General features: G+C 39.3%; 1 protein-coding gene across 1 annotated transcript in view; it reads right to left on the bottom strand.

The window, feature by feature from the left end:
- GRID1 (glutamate ionotropic receptor delta type subunit 1) overlaps positions 1–13,637 on the bottom strand; it is a 485,602-nt gene that overhangs the window by 15,330 nt on the left and 456,635 nt on the right. Inside the window, exons 14-15 of the mRNA XM_066554224.1 lie at positions 8,211–8,377; positions 6,618–6,858 (exon numbers count right to left, since the gene is read on the bottom strand). Coding sequence (XP_066410321.1) covers positions 6,618–6,858; positions 8,211–8,377 — 408 coding nt within the window. The remainder of the gene's footprint in view (positions 1–6,617; positions 6,859–8,210; positions 8,378–13,637) is intronic.

The following is a 13,637-nucleotide window of genomic DNA, read 5'->3' as shown; positions in this document are numbered from 1 at the left end:
CAGCTATTACCAGCCTCTGTACAGCTAATTTATATATTATATAGGCCTTTTTTTTCTTTCTTTGACTGGTTCTTCCAGCTTATACTTTATCATCAAGCAACAGTAAACTTTGCATTCTGGGTTGACTGGTTCCTAACACCACTTTGCTGATTTAAAAATGCTACTTAAATGAAGTTCCTCAGCATATTACATTCAAAGATGGTTTGAAACTGAATTTCTAGATGGCATTAAAATGCATTATTTTGCCAATGTTTGCATGATTTATTTTCCCCAAACAAACCTTTATTTATTCTTAGAAAAGTAGAATACAATACAGTAGTACAAACAAATGATAATTTATATGCAACTGAGCAAAAAATGTACAAAGATTTCAGACATGTCATTAAAATACAGAAAAAAATAATTTAAAATAAAAACAAGATAAAATATAGAGAACATGCAATGAAGGGAAAATAAAACATTGGGTTGATGATCTCGTGTTTCCTTTCACTCTCAAAAGGAATCATCCTGGCACAAATCAAATTATCACATAAAAAGATAACACCACAAAGGAGACAAGGTAAATGAAGCAACAAGGAAAAAGACAAGGAAAGTGAAAATAATGGTGAAAGCAAGAGACTCTTTAATAATCAAAACCAACACTGCTGACACCGTGCTGAAGATACAGAAGCCTCAATTGCCATGAAATAGTATCTGGCTGGAGAACTAAAGTGAGATGAACACAGTACAAATCACAATTCTTAGCAGTGACAAATTTGGATCCATTGGACTCGTGGCTGCCAGCTCCTATTTCCATTTGTAAGGTACACTGGGATTCCTGCTCTTCTAATACCAGAAGAGAGCCTTAGTGGGTAACTTTCATGACTGCTAAAGCTGGAAGAATGGATTTCTGAGGGATTTGCACATCAGTGGACATAGCAAAAAGGGAGTTTAAGGCAGGTCACAAGAGGCTGCCCTGGCCAGAGATACAGGGTTTTTTTTTCTTTAACCCTGTGTACTACCAAAATACTTGTGACAATTTTTAGAATAATTTTGCTACCTCCCACTATCTCATAGAGCTCGCAGATTTGAGATTCAAGACATTATTAAGCTTGGAGTAACAGGAAATAGGAATTATAAGGTGCTGTTACTAGTACACAAGACTGCTTCCACTCTGAACAGTACCTGGGATGCTGCTCCCTTTTAATAATTTAAAAATAAAAATCACAGAAAAGTGAAAAGAGTCTATTAAATAAAATTATTTTGCAGTAGCATGAGAAAGGAAAGAAATCACAAACTAAGCTGTGATTGTTAATGAATTATAAATTTGACACAAGTTATGAGACAATGACTAGAAGCAACTCAAGAGGTGGAAAACTATGCTATGCCTTAACCAATAAAACCCCCAAATCTTCTTGCACTAGAGATCCCCAAACACCCTGGGTCTAGTTTCTGAAACATTCACATTGCTAGGAATAGCCAGCTGGTTTGGAAAAATAGATTTGTGATTAATCATATATATTATCTGTGAAAAGAAAGAATCAAACTAAGAATTTATTGGGGTCATTCCAACATTGTCTTTCAAGAGCTATATCAAATATAAGTGAATCAATATCACCTCTTATGAGAGATGCAACAAGTGTCAGATCCCAGAAAACAAAAAATCATCCTGCACAACAGACTAATTTTGTTCAACATGGGGTTGCCTGTTAATTTTTTAGTGAATTATCTCATGGACAGTAAAAAATATGGGAATTTAACTTTCTTTCCACGAATAGTAGGATATATTGTCTTTGCATATAAGTTCCCATTGTTTTGTAGTGTATGGATGAATAAGGAATGCTTTCTTCATAGCTCTGATGAGATCTGAGAAGCAATAATCTTCAGAGAATAGCACATCACACAAAGACACAGCTGATAAAGCACAGAGGATGCTGGGGAGCCCATTGCAGGAAGCAGCCATGCTGGATCATAATGACAACAAAGATGTGAAAACTGCCTTTCATTCCTTCTAAGGGGATAAAAGATACCAACGATCTGATGATGTGGCAAAGCCCTTGGCTGTTAAATGATCCAAATTACATTATGGCTTACTGATATTGTGAAATAAGTGCATAGGACTCACACAAAAATTAAAGAAATCCAGAGGCAATTGTTAAAAGTTAACATTTACATGGTACCAGTTTTAATAACTTTATCTGATTGCCCAGTCATTTAAAAGGGATGTAAAGTGACTGAACAAAGACTCCAGAATAAATATTAATTTTTCACAACTCCCTAATTTTCTGAAGCTTATCAAAGTCAAAAGATTAGGTATCAGTATTTCAGGCTGAGTAGCAGCTGTGTAAATTCAAGATTTAAACACACAGAGATAGATGTATGAGCTGGCTAAATTTCACTGTGGGTATTGGATGGCTGGGTACCAACAATGAGTAGAGGGTGATTAAAAATTCCAGAATATTTTTTTGAGAAAGATGATCTAGTGCAAGTTTTTCTGAGTTAGAAAGTAATAAGGCAATTTTAACATTACCAGATATTTTCCAGCTTGAAGAGATTGCAAACTTGAGCCCTAATAAAAGAATGTGGCATGGTGTTGCAGCAGTACATTTTTTCCTGATGCTGGAGCTAATCTTTCTTTTGTTAATCTGATCTGATAAGGATTAAATAGGGATAACATTAAGATTTGTACAGCACAACTCATTAGAAACATTTTTACAAATCTCCTTCAAATGGAATAAAAATATCTTGTAGCAACATCCTGTAAAAGATCAACCCAGCCTTTGCTCTTCTAGCAAGAAATTTCACTATTCCTTGAAAGATACAATTGTGCACCAATGGCAACATGAAAAAATAAAGGTAATTCATCTTTCCTGGAGGTTTGTCTTAATGAATTGATATAGTGCATTGGGGCAATACTATTTTTATATTTTTGTGAGGTTGAGTTTCTTCATATGTGAAAAATGTAAAAAATATTCTAATTGGAAGCAGCGTGCCCTTGACACAACTCTTCTTATGAAGTCTACAAATGTAGATCAGGTTAATATTAACATCCAAGTTTTGTTGTCAGGTTTCAAAAGACAGGCTTCTGTTTGTCTCATCGTTAATACTACATCCTGCACACTCAGTGTAATTAAGGGCTGTGATTTATACCATGCAGACATTTGAGTCCTTGGACATCAATATATTGGCTCAGCCAAACCTCCACAAACGCCTAAAGAATACAAAGTGGAAAAAGAAAAGACAAACTGGCAAAAACCACCACCTTAATGTTAGCTGAAAATGTTTCTCCAATGACAAAGAAGGCAATGCACATTTTTTTAGCCACAGACTTCACTGACCCCCAACATAAAAAATAAGAGTCTCTAAAAAATGCTTTTTCTCTCTCTCCAGCAAGCTGCACACTACCCTGCCATAAATCTGCCATAGTAGTTGTACATTTATCGTCCCAACATTTCTTTTTTTTGGAGTTGGCAATTGACATGATACAACCAACCAGGTGGGTCATGCCAAAGTGAGAATGCTACACAAGGGCTTCACAAGCCAAGACAACTCCTTGTTCAATTCTGGTTCCAGTATAATTTTTTTCCAAGGGATTTATTAAGCTCCCAACAGGATGAGGGTCATAGAAGCCAAATGTTGCCACCTTCTCTTCGCCTCATTGGCAGTATCAAAGTCTAATCTCAGACTGCAAAGGAAATCAGCTTTCTCTGTGACCCTCCACAAGCCCTGCTTCACAGAAGAAAGTGGCTAGGACACATCCCAGTTCCCACAATTTTTATGTGATATCACAACACTTGTGTTTTGCCAAAGCCTTCCCAAAAGCAGAAGAAAATCAGCAGCGTGATTTGAGTTTGCAGCTCTTACTGAACTAATGACTTGGCTGGAGTACCAGATGCAGCTAAGAGGCAGATTTTAATGTTCTGTGTATGCTACTCGTGCTGTAGCTCTGTCATTACAGCTCTTGCTGTAGAAATGCTGGTCAACACACAGTGCTGGAAATGAGCTATGCTGAACACACTCCTCCTGGAGATCAAACTCTCCTTGTGCTTTTGGTCCCCCTATGCCAGGCTCAGCCACTGCCTCAAGCAGAAGACTGCCTAGGACTCCACACCCCCCTCAGCACTGGATCCTGTCCTTACCATAGTTTTGAAACTTGGTTCTTTTAAACATGTCAAAAACCTTTAACCTATATTCACCACCTCTTTTGAAACTTGGTTTCCTACGTTAATGGCAGCAGCCATCAGATGTCCCACTTCAATCCCTCCTCACTGGTAGCACATAAATAAAATATATCAGGCCACTGATCTGCCAGGAAGTACAGCTACATTCGTTTGCTAGTTTAGTTGAGTGGATGTTGTGGTCACTGTGACAAGAGCCCCAACCCTTGGTGTGCAGCAGGGCTGGAGCAATGTGGCCACATGGCATGTGTGGCCATTGGCCCAGGCAGAGGGTTCCTGAGGATCCTGCCTGTCCCTGGCTCTGGGCAGCTGTCACACTTCCCTCTGGCTGCTCTGATTGACCCAAAGGTGCCTCTAGCTGCCTGCCTGTCCTTGCAGCCAGCTGTCCCTTTGATGGGACCCCTCATTCCAGCCCACCCTGCCTGGCATAGCCTCCGTACGCCTTCCTGCAGCCAGCCCTGTGCCCTCTCACCTCCTCGTTCAGCCTTCGCACCTGCTGTGCCAGGGCTCCTGCTGACTCTGCTCCCCCTCTCCTGGCAGCCTCCCCATCACTGATCTTGCTGGAACCTGTCCATGCTCTGTTTAAGTTTAATTTGCCTCTAACCCTGCCTAGTTGTGCTCCAAGGGCAGCCCAGGCCCACAGACAGCAATCTCCCCAGGCACAGCTCTACCATGGGAGTAACTTCAGTTTCCTTTAAAACACAGAAGGTTAAAAGTATTCTACATTTGACAAAGAAACTGCCAAAGAGCACTACACATGTACAAGAGCAACTTTCATCAAGAACACACTGGAGGGAAAGGGAAGGAGAAGGATGGGAAAGGGGGAAAAGTTGGGATGGGGTAGGTATAGATATGCAATAATCCTTCTTAGAGGTATTAAAAAAGAAAGGAAGAGGATAGGTGAAAAAAAGAAAATATTTAAACTCGGGAAGACAGATCCTTTTCCAGCAATGGAAACTGAGTATTCAAAACTCCTTGCAATAAAAAAGCGAATTTTTTTCACCTTAGATATATGAAACTGCCTTTAAATCATATTCTCATCTCACTCTACAGAGATAGACAAAGGCAATTCCCTGAGTGTAGAGAGGGGAACATACCACACAGGATGGCCAGATAAGTGCTTGTGCACACAGCATGAGGACACTTTGGGAAGCATCCCTGCCCGTGCCCTGCAGGATTTCAGTGTGCAGTGAAAACACTGCTGGGCTTTAGGCCTTCACAGCACTAGCATGGGGGCACCTTTGGAGTTACAGCAGGAGCAACTTCTACAAGGCAGCAGGGCAAAATCATAGCATATGGAACTGTTTGGGTTGGAAGGGACCCAACTCCAAGCCCTCTGCCAAGGGCAGGGACACCATCCACTAGACCAGGTTGCCAATTTGCCAAAGCTGCTTACAGGTGACAGGTATGTCAGTTAGTCTACTGCTCCTGCAACTTGAAAAAGAGAGATTAGAATGGGTGGGCTATGTACTATTTTCCAGCTGCAGTGTAGCTCACTGCTATTATTAGCTTGTAAAAAACATCTGTTCCAAGATGAAAGCACCTACAAATGCCTCAAGTGTCTCCAAAATTGCAAGAGGTTAGTTTGTTAAACATTTAAACTAGGTAAACAAATACAGGCTTCATGCAAGACAGATCTGAGAATAGACTGATTATTCTATCTTAGCCTTGCTAATTTCTTCTGGCTGCTGTGCATGGAAACTTCAAACCCAAGAACTTCTCAGGTATAATTTCCTAGATAAAACATGTTATATGAAGGTCAGCTTCCTCAGAGGCTCCTACTTTTAGAAATAAAACTGACTTCAAAAGAAAGGAAGCATTTAAACAGTGTCATGGCAATATGGCTTATTCAATTATTAACTAGCTGATTTATTTTTAATTGCTTGTGTACCTCTTCAAACTCAGCCTAGGTCAGCCATGAAGGAGAGCAGCTACCAGATGTCTGGCAGCTGCAGAGCCTGCAGAGGATGGACTCAGATCTCCCAGCCAGTAGATGGGGGCTCAGATCAGAGAAAACATCACCATAGATGGCACAGCTGGGTGCCTGTGACTGGCCTCCCCGTCACTCACAGCAGAGTGGCCGAGGGCGTGTTTCTGAACCACTCTCTTACCCCTAAAGGTGGTCTCTCCAGGTCAGGGCTGAGGCACATTGCTGGGGCAATGAGGGGAAGTTTGCACTGCTGCTGCCCATGCTGTATCTGCTCTACAAATAAATAGAGGACTTTAGTCTCCAGGGCTGTCAGTTTGGCACCTTCCATGTGCACAAAAGACACTTTTGTTTGCTTGTTTTTATTTTCTTAGAAACAACCACCCAAAACGTTATATGCAAAGCTTAGTATGGCAAATCAAAATAAATCAAATTTATTGCGTGAGAGCACCTAAAATCCCACAACTTCCACTTGCTCTCTCTTTCTTTTGTGTTTTCTACTTTTAATTGTGATAAGAATAAAAGTTATGGACCTCTTTCGGTGTTTCTTGATGACAACGGTTGCTGTTCCACCACAACTCCAATGCTGCCACCAAGCAAGCAAGAAGAAGGCCTATTGCTAAAATGCAGAAAACTCCTGCAAAACTGTGCAGCTTGAGTGCCTTCCCATCTGTCTGTGCATTGGTATGGCTATTCAGGTCACAACGTCCCATCCGTGGCCACCACTTCTGCTTAAGAACATCCAAATCTCCACTTTCTTGCAACTCTAGGATCCTGCAGAAATTTCAAAAGACAAGTATTATTTGCAATGATACCTTTTTACGGGTTTGGTTTTTTTTTTGTCTTTTCCTTACGCTTCACAGCTCTTAAATCTGCTATCCCATAATTCAAAACTCCACCCCCCTCCACCACCAGGGTGTTGTAGTCTTCATCTGAAACTCCCTTATACCAACATCTTTCTACTCACAGCAGCAGGTAAACTCCACTGGGTAACTTTAGGGAAAAAAGAGACTGTCAAAAATTCCACTGCAATGCAAACAGCATTTCCAGGGGAAATCACCACATTCCAGTTAGTTATGCCTGGTCTGGCTACATTTAGCTGCAGCAGCTGGTCCCACTAGTGAAATGCTCAACCCACTCCACTGCTGCTCTCCTACAATAATTCCAAAAATATGTGAGGCTAAACATGCTACTGTTTGTGCACCACTCGGTACAAATCTGTTTAAGCAGCGACCAACTCATTTATTTTAGTAAATGTAGTTTATTCAAAAGGATTTTACTTCAATGCTGTTACTTAATGCCTGAATTACTGTGTTAACAGTTGCTAATTAATAATTGTTTTGTCTCTTGTGAAGTGTCCCATCTTTGCATGAATGATTCATTTTGGATTTGGTTTGATAACTGTTTTAGCTGTTTACTAACAATCTTTTCTCTTGAGGCAGCTTTGTCTCCAGTTATGCAGCTGGAGTTTTGCTCCTTTTTATGAAGGAGAAGCAAGATGAGGCAATCTCGCTTCAGATCCCTGCCTGGAGCAGAGCACACACTCACCTTCTGCTAAGGGCACGCATGCCTGCACAGCTGTGTGTCTTCAGTTCAGGGCACACATTCATATGGACAAGAGATACCCAGCTGGTAGCTCAGAGATCACTAAAAAGCATAATTTTATAGTCTTCTGGTCTTGTCAGTCCCATGCAATTCCCTGCAATTCTTGTTGCCCTGCACCATCCTGAGTCTCGGACCTGTCCCTCCACCCTAAAGGATAAGGCAGGGCATTGCTGCTTGCTTCCTGCAGGGAGCAGCACATTGCTTCAGAGCCTGCAGAATGTGGCATGAGCTCAAGATCTCTCCTCAATCTCTCCTCTACCTCTCACTGAGCTCTGAGGACATCAGTCCTCTGCCAGAGGCAGTGCTGGCTGAAGGTGTGAGGCCACACATCACCTCCTGTGCCCTCCTCCCAAACCAGATGCACATGGAGCAGGAGGAGCAGCAGCTTTGTGGGAGCCTGAACTCATAATTTCTCTGCTGTCATGTATTCATTGTTCTTTATTAATTAAATGCCAAAATTAATGTGAACAGTCGCTGGCTATAGACAGAAATGCTATAAAATGAGCTTTGTTTCAGTTTACCTCTGGGAGAAAAGATCTCTGTAGGGACTTCCATGCTGGAGTGCTATCCCATATCCTTTGCTGCTGATGCTGTTTCCAATGACTGTCACAGAACATTCGTCATCTGTCAATGCAGCATATTCCACCACTGTCACATCCCACAGGAAAGCATAATTTCCCTTTTTTGCCTGTAAATACAGCATGAACACAACACAGTCTAAACTAAACTGCATTTCTAGGTAGGACAAAACCTAAGCCAGCAAACAAATCCAAATCTCGTCACTGTTCCTTGGTGGTATTTCATTAGGTCACAGTTTACACGTAGACCTTCGACATAACACATTTCTAACAGTTTTCTCTCCCAGCAGGACCTCACCTACTTCAAACCTTGCTAAAATATCTTCCATTTTTTAGTGTGCACATAGGACAGCTCAGCCATCTAGAAGTGTAGGTGAAGCTTATGTAACAGGTTATTAATTATAAATGAAAGCTGTTGCTTTAGATGATGAATTTGGATGCATGTTTTGTAGGAGACATGGAATGTGTCTGGTTCCATATATTTAAGTGCTAAGACTGGCATAGTATGAGCTTAAAGTGATGAGCATCACAGGCAACAAAATTGTAATTTTTCAACTTTGCTCATATAAACATGTAAATAAACAAATTTGCCTTGCGAGTACACACAGCTCTTCTGAGAGCTCGGTTAGTCCTGTAACAAAAGGCACGCACGGAGCTGAAAGAGTTCCCTCTTTTCTTCACTGGTAAGAAGATTCACAAGCATGTACTCTTATTTCAGTTTTGGGATAAATATTGTTTTAACACACATTCATGAAGATATCCTTAAATATCAGCTTTAATTGGAACTGAAACCAAGGCCTGCACACAGTGTATATAATGAATGTAATTAACACGAGATGTAAGAAACATATCTGGATAGGGGTTCAGTACAGTAAAATAAAATATCATTTTCTTGGTCAAAGTAACCATTGGTTGCCCAATATATTCAAGTAGCTGAAGTCCTGTATATATTTCTTTATGGGAATTGATTCACAAAGCTCCTCTAGCTAATAGCTATAGCTCTGGCACAAAATTAGTTCATCCTTCCAACTCTTTTCTAAGCTCAGTATTGAATTCACCTGTAAGTTTGTAAGACTCCATCAGTTATTTCATTACACTGGATTCCTCAGTTGAGCAAATAAGATCATTTACTTCACAGTTTGACATAAACCATACCTTTCTGAAGTCCCTACAGTTGCTTACACGTGACAATAAATCAAATGGGTAACATATCTTCTGGGAGGCAGAATTCAAGGAAATAAAGATTAAAATTATATTTTAATTAATTATATTGCCTAGACTTCCTGTAAGGTACTTGCTGCAATCCACCTATTTTTCCTTGATTCCCTTTTATCTGCATTGAGGCAATCAAAGATCCACAAAGTCACTTGCTTCTGGGTTAAAACAGAGTAGAAATGTTATATCCTTTCTCTTTGGTAAGATGTGAAAGAGTCTGTGCACTGAACCCTTGGAAAATATTATTTTTATTACTTAGCCACATTCTGTTCCATGGTAAATAATAATTCATAGGATTTTGCTACCGATTATAGGAAACTGTCAGCATTAAAAATATGTTCTCAGGGGATCAAAAGCAGCAGCACTTGTTACTGTACACAGAATTTATTCAAAATCCATGATATTAGAGAACAAAAGTCCTGTCTGATGGATATACAGAAATCAGACACCCCAGAAAGATCTGGCCTAATTCACTATGTGAATTAGGTAAAATGTGTTTTACATTTCTCTGGGTATTTTTAAGTTGGTTGGTTGAATTTTTGTCTCCTTTTTTTTGTTGTTGTTTGGTTTTTTGTATATTTTTTTTTGTTATGTTTTGGAGTTTTGGGGTTTGGGTTTTTTTTTTGTTTTTGGGGTTCTTTTGGTGGTTTGTTCAGTTTAAAGAGCTGTATTTATTTTCTCTTCTTTCAGAGCTGGTCAGAAAATCATCTTTTCACATTTACAATTTAGAAAAGAACACTGACAACACAATATATTCCTTATCTCTTAGTAATACTTGAGGAATGTAATATTCCTGAAATATTCGACTTGTATTACAATGCCCTGGCTAAAGAAAAAAAAACATATTATTGAGTCTACTTTTCAATCCTCAGCTTTCTGTATGTTATCTTATTTACAAGGGCTTTGTACACTGACTTTCAGTGCTGTACAGCAGATCTTTTGTAAAGGTCTACTTCTCTTGTGTTTGTAGTGCTGCTATCCTAAATCACATCCTGCAACTGCAAATGGTCAATAAACCAAGTCTGCCAGAACTCTTCACACCTATTTCACATATTTTTAATGACATAAATCAGCCTATCCAATGTCATCACATCTGTAGAGCATTGTTTCTCTGACAGCCTGATCATTTTAGCATAATCAGGAATCTGACTTTTGAACTCTTGGTTGTGTATATGTCTCAACTCCCAGAAATCCTAGGTGCAAGGCTGTGTCCCCTCCCTCTCTGATTGCCAAAACCAGAATCTCCAGAGATCCCTTTTTCCTAAGGGAAGACTTAGTTCTTTCCAAACTTCTTCCACTTGTGAAATTTTCTTCCCCGAAGAGTGAAGACCTCATAGTATTAGTGTGTTCATTGTGTGGAAAGTTTTCTTACAACAAATGTTTAGTTGCTGTCTAAATTCGGCATCCTTCACTTCCCTGTTAATATCTGTTGTGACAGCTAAGCAGTATCATTTGTTCAATTTCAGGAAAAGCTGTCAAACTTTGAAAAACATATGCACACAATACATAAGTGCACACATACATGTGTGTTTGAAGTAGGCTGACTTTTTATATACCTTCACGAGACAAGCAGTAAAAGCCAAATAAAATCAAATTGACATTTATTTTCAATGAAAAATCAACCTCAGATTTTAAATGTAGTTTAAACTTTTTTCTTTTCTTTTTTTTTAATGAAAGAGTCCATGTCTTCATGTGTGCAAAAGGGCCTATGCAAATGCCAGCTGAGAATAGGTGAGATAGCTTGAATGAAAAAAATGATTGAAATAAAAACAGAATAATGAGCTCAAATTTATACTTCAGTCTTCTCATTGTACTTCATATTTTGCTCCTTTCCTATGGCCTTACTGTGACTCTCAGCATACAGACATGCTTCACAACAAACTAAAAATCCTTTGGTTAAACTTTAAGAAACCTTTTTATCAGAAAGTCAGCCAAAGCAGCACTCAGGTAGAGCAACAATTCCACCCAGGTAGAACAACTACTTTGGCTTACACCAAGGACACCAGATTTATCCTTGCTTTAAGAGATTTAAGAAAACAGATTTAAGAAAAAAGAACCCCCTGGGCAAAACTTATACTAAAAAATATATATTTATTCTTCACAATCCTAAAAAAATTAAAAGGCCAAAGAAGATGGCTTCCTAGACAAGACAAGGGCCACAAAGAAAATAATACTCCAGGAAAGCAGTAAACAACACCATAATGTCACTCTTCAGTGTGGATGGAGATAGAGGAATATTGTTCAAAGGGTCCTGGCTTACTGATGATTAAACAATGTTGTTTCAAAGAAAGCATGCTAAGAAATAATAAAAACATGATAAAAGATTGATTCCAGAGTAATCGCTGATATATCTGTGATTTTTCTGAAACTTTTGAAGAAGCTATCATACTTAAGACAGAAGTGCCAGAATAATGCAAAATTCATCATTAATTTACTGCCAGAACAGAGTATCAGTGTAGCTGATCCCATTACGTGGCTGATACCACAGAAATATCAAAAAGTGACCTTTACATTGGCATTAGTGGAGTAGTTCAAAAAGATGGTTGGGTAACATTTATTATCTATAAAAAAGTGCTTTAAGAGAAGCAACATAATTCTAATAAAAAGAAAAAACATGCCATTTGATCCTGCTGAAATGTTTCAAGCATTAAGATAATTAAGGAACCACTACAGGATTCAATAGATTCAGGTTTAAGGAAGCATTTGCTTTTGCTTCAAAGGCTGATGGGTCAAGAAATGGAGAAATTTATGAAGCTCTATGAGAGCAATCACAATTCACAATATAAAATTCATTGTGGACAAAGTAGTTTTTAAAAAATCATACTAAATGAACTTTTAAGCTTCTTCTACTCTCAAAATTAGAATGAAGAGAGAAGAAGATCACTCTGATTTAATGCTCAGTGATCATTAAGGAAGCAAAAAAGAAAAGGAAAAAACTCTTACTGTGCCATTGCCTAAATCAATGACGCATTTTCATTTTGTGCTCTACTTGGTTTTGATCGCTTTTCATCAAAAGTGATACACAGGAAGAAAAGAAACAATTCAGAGGAATTTTGGCACTAAATTAATTGGACAGGGGAACCAACTATCTCAACCAAAGCAGGGCGTTATAAAATGCAATAATGAGTTTAATTCTCCTATCTGTATATATAGCAGATGCAGGATCACATGGGAATGATATTACTTCATTCTTTTAAAGCAAAAATGGGTGCTCCCAAAGGAAATAAGATCCACAGTACGTTAGTGCAATCAATAATTACCCAGATTGCCAGTAGATGTGAAGCAAAGAGTTCACTGAGCTCCTGGCTGTAGAAACTTTCCTGTGACAGCATTAGTCAATCCTCATCTGTGATAGCCCCAGAGAGCTCAAAACAACATTTTGTATGGACTGGTGGTTTGTCTGGTTTGTGTTCCTGTGCTGTGCAGAGGTACTGCTAAATAGGAGGAAGCTTTCCATCTTCAATGATCACTTTCAACTACCTTGGGAATACAGCAAAAGCAACCTTCTCCCCACCACCCTCGGCTCTCAGGAGTCCTGCTGTCACTTATGTGACAGTGAAGTGCATTCCTGCCTTTTCTTGGCTCCCCCAGTGCTGCAAAAGCTGTGCCTTGCCCATGGGAGATGGTCACTGTGGCTGCAGGGAGACTCTGCTGTGTCTGAAGAGACATCTCTGCCATGGCAACCAAACACCATGAAAGCTCACATGACTTTGCCCCACTGCCATCCCTTTGTTTTCAGACAGTCAAAGGGAGTAGGAAAATCTCCCTGAAATGGAGAAAGATAAATGGGATAGGAACAAACACTTGAAATACCTGTCTGTGGCACAAATAACCAGCACTCCCTGTTTTGCACTGAAGTGGCATGGCTTTGTTTGTAACTGCAGCTGAACTGTGATACTGTCTGAAGAAAATGGAAAGGAGAAGGAGGGAAGAAAGAATAGTAGTGATTTTTTTCTTTTTTTGCATTGTGTCAGGCAATCCTCATTCAGAAAAATGTTTTATGAATCTTTTTATGCTAGAGAGATTTAGAGCTCCCATTTCCTATGAAACACATTTGTAAGGCACATTTACATCTCTTTCATACGGCAGTATGTGTTTATGGATGGAAACTCATTTCCTTGGCTGACATCAATTCTCCTTTACAAAAAACCCCAG

This window comes from Molothrus aeneus, chromosome 8 (genome assembly GCF_037042795.1).
Source record: "Molothrus aeneus isolate 106 chromosome 8, BPBGC_Maene_1.0, whole genome shotgun sequence".
In the NCBI taxonomy this organism is placed as follows: domain Eukaryota; kingdom Metazoa; phylum Chordata; class Aves; order Passeriformes; family Icteridae; genus Molothrus; species Molothrus aeneus.
This window is presented reverse-complemented; position numbering and strand designations above follow the sequence as displayed.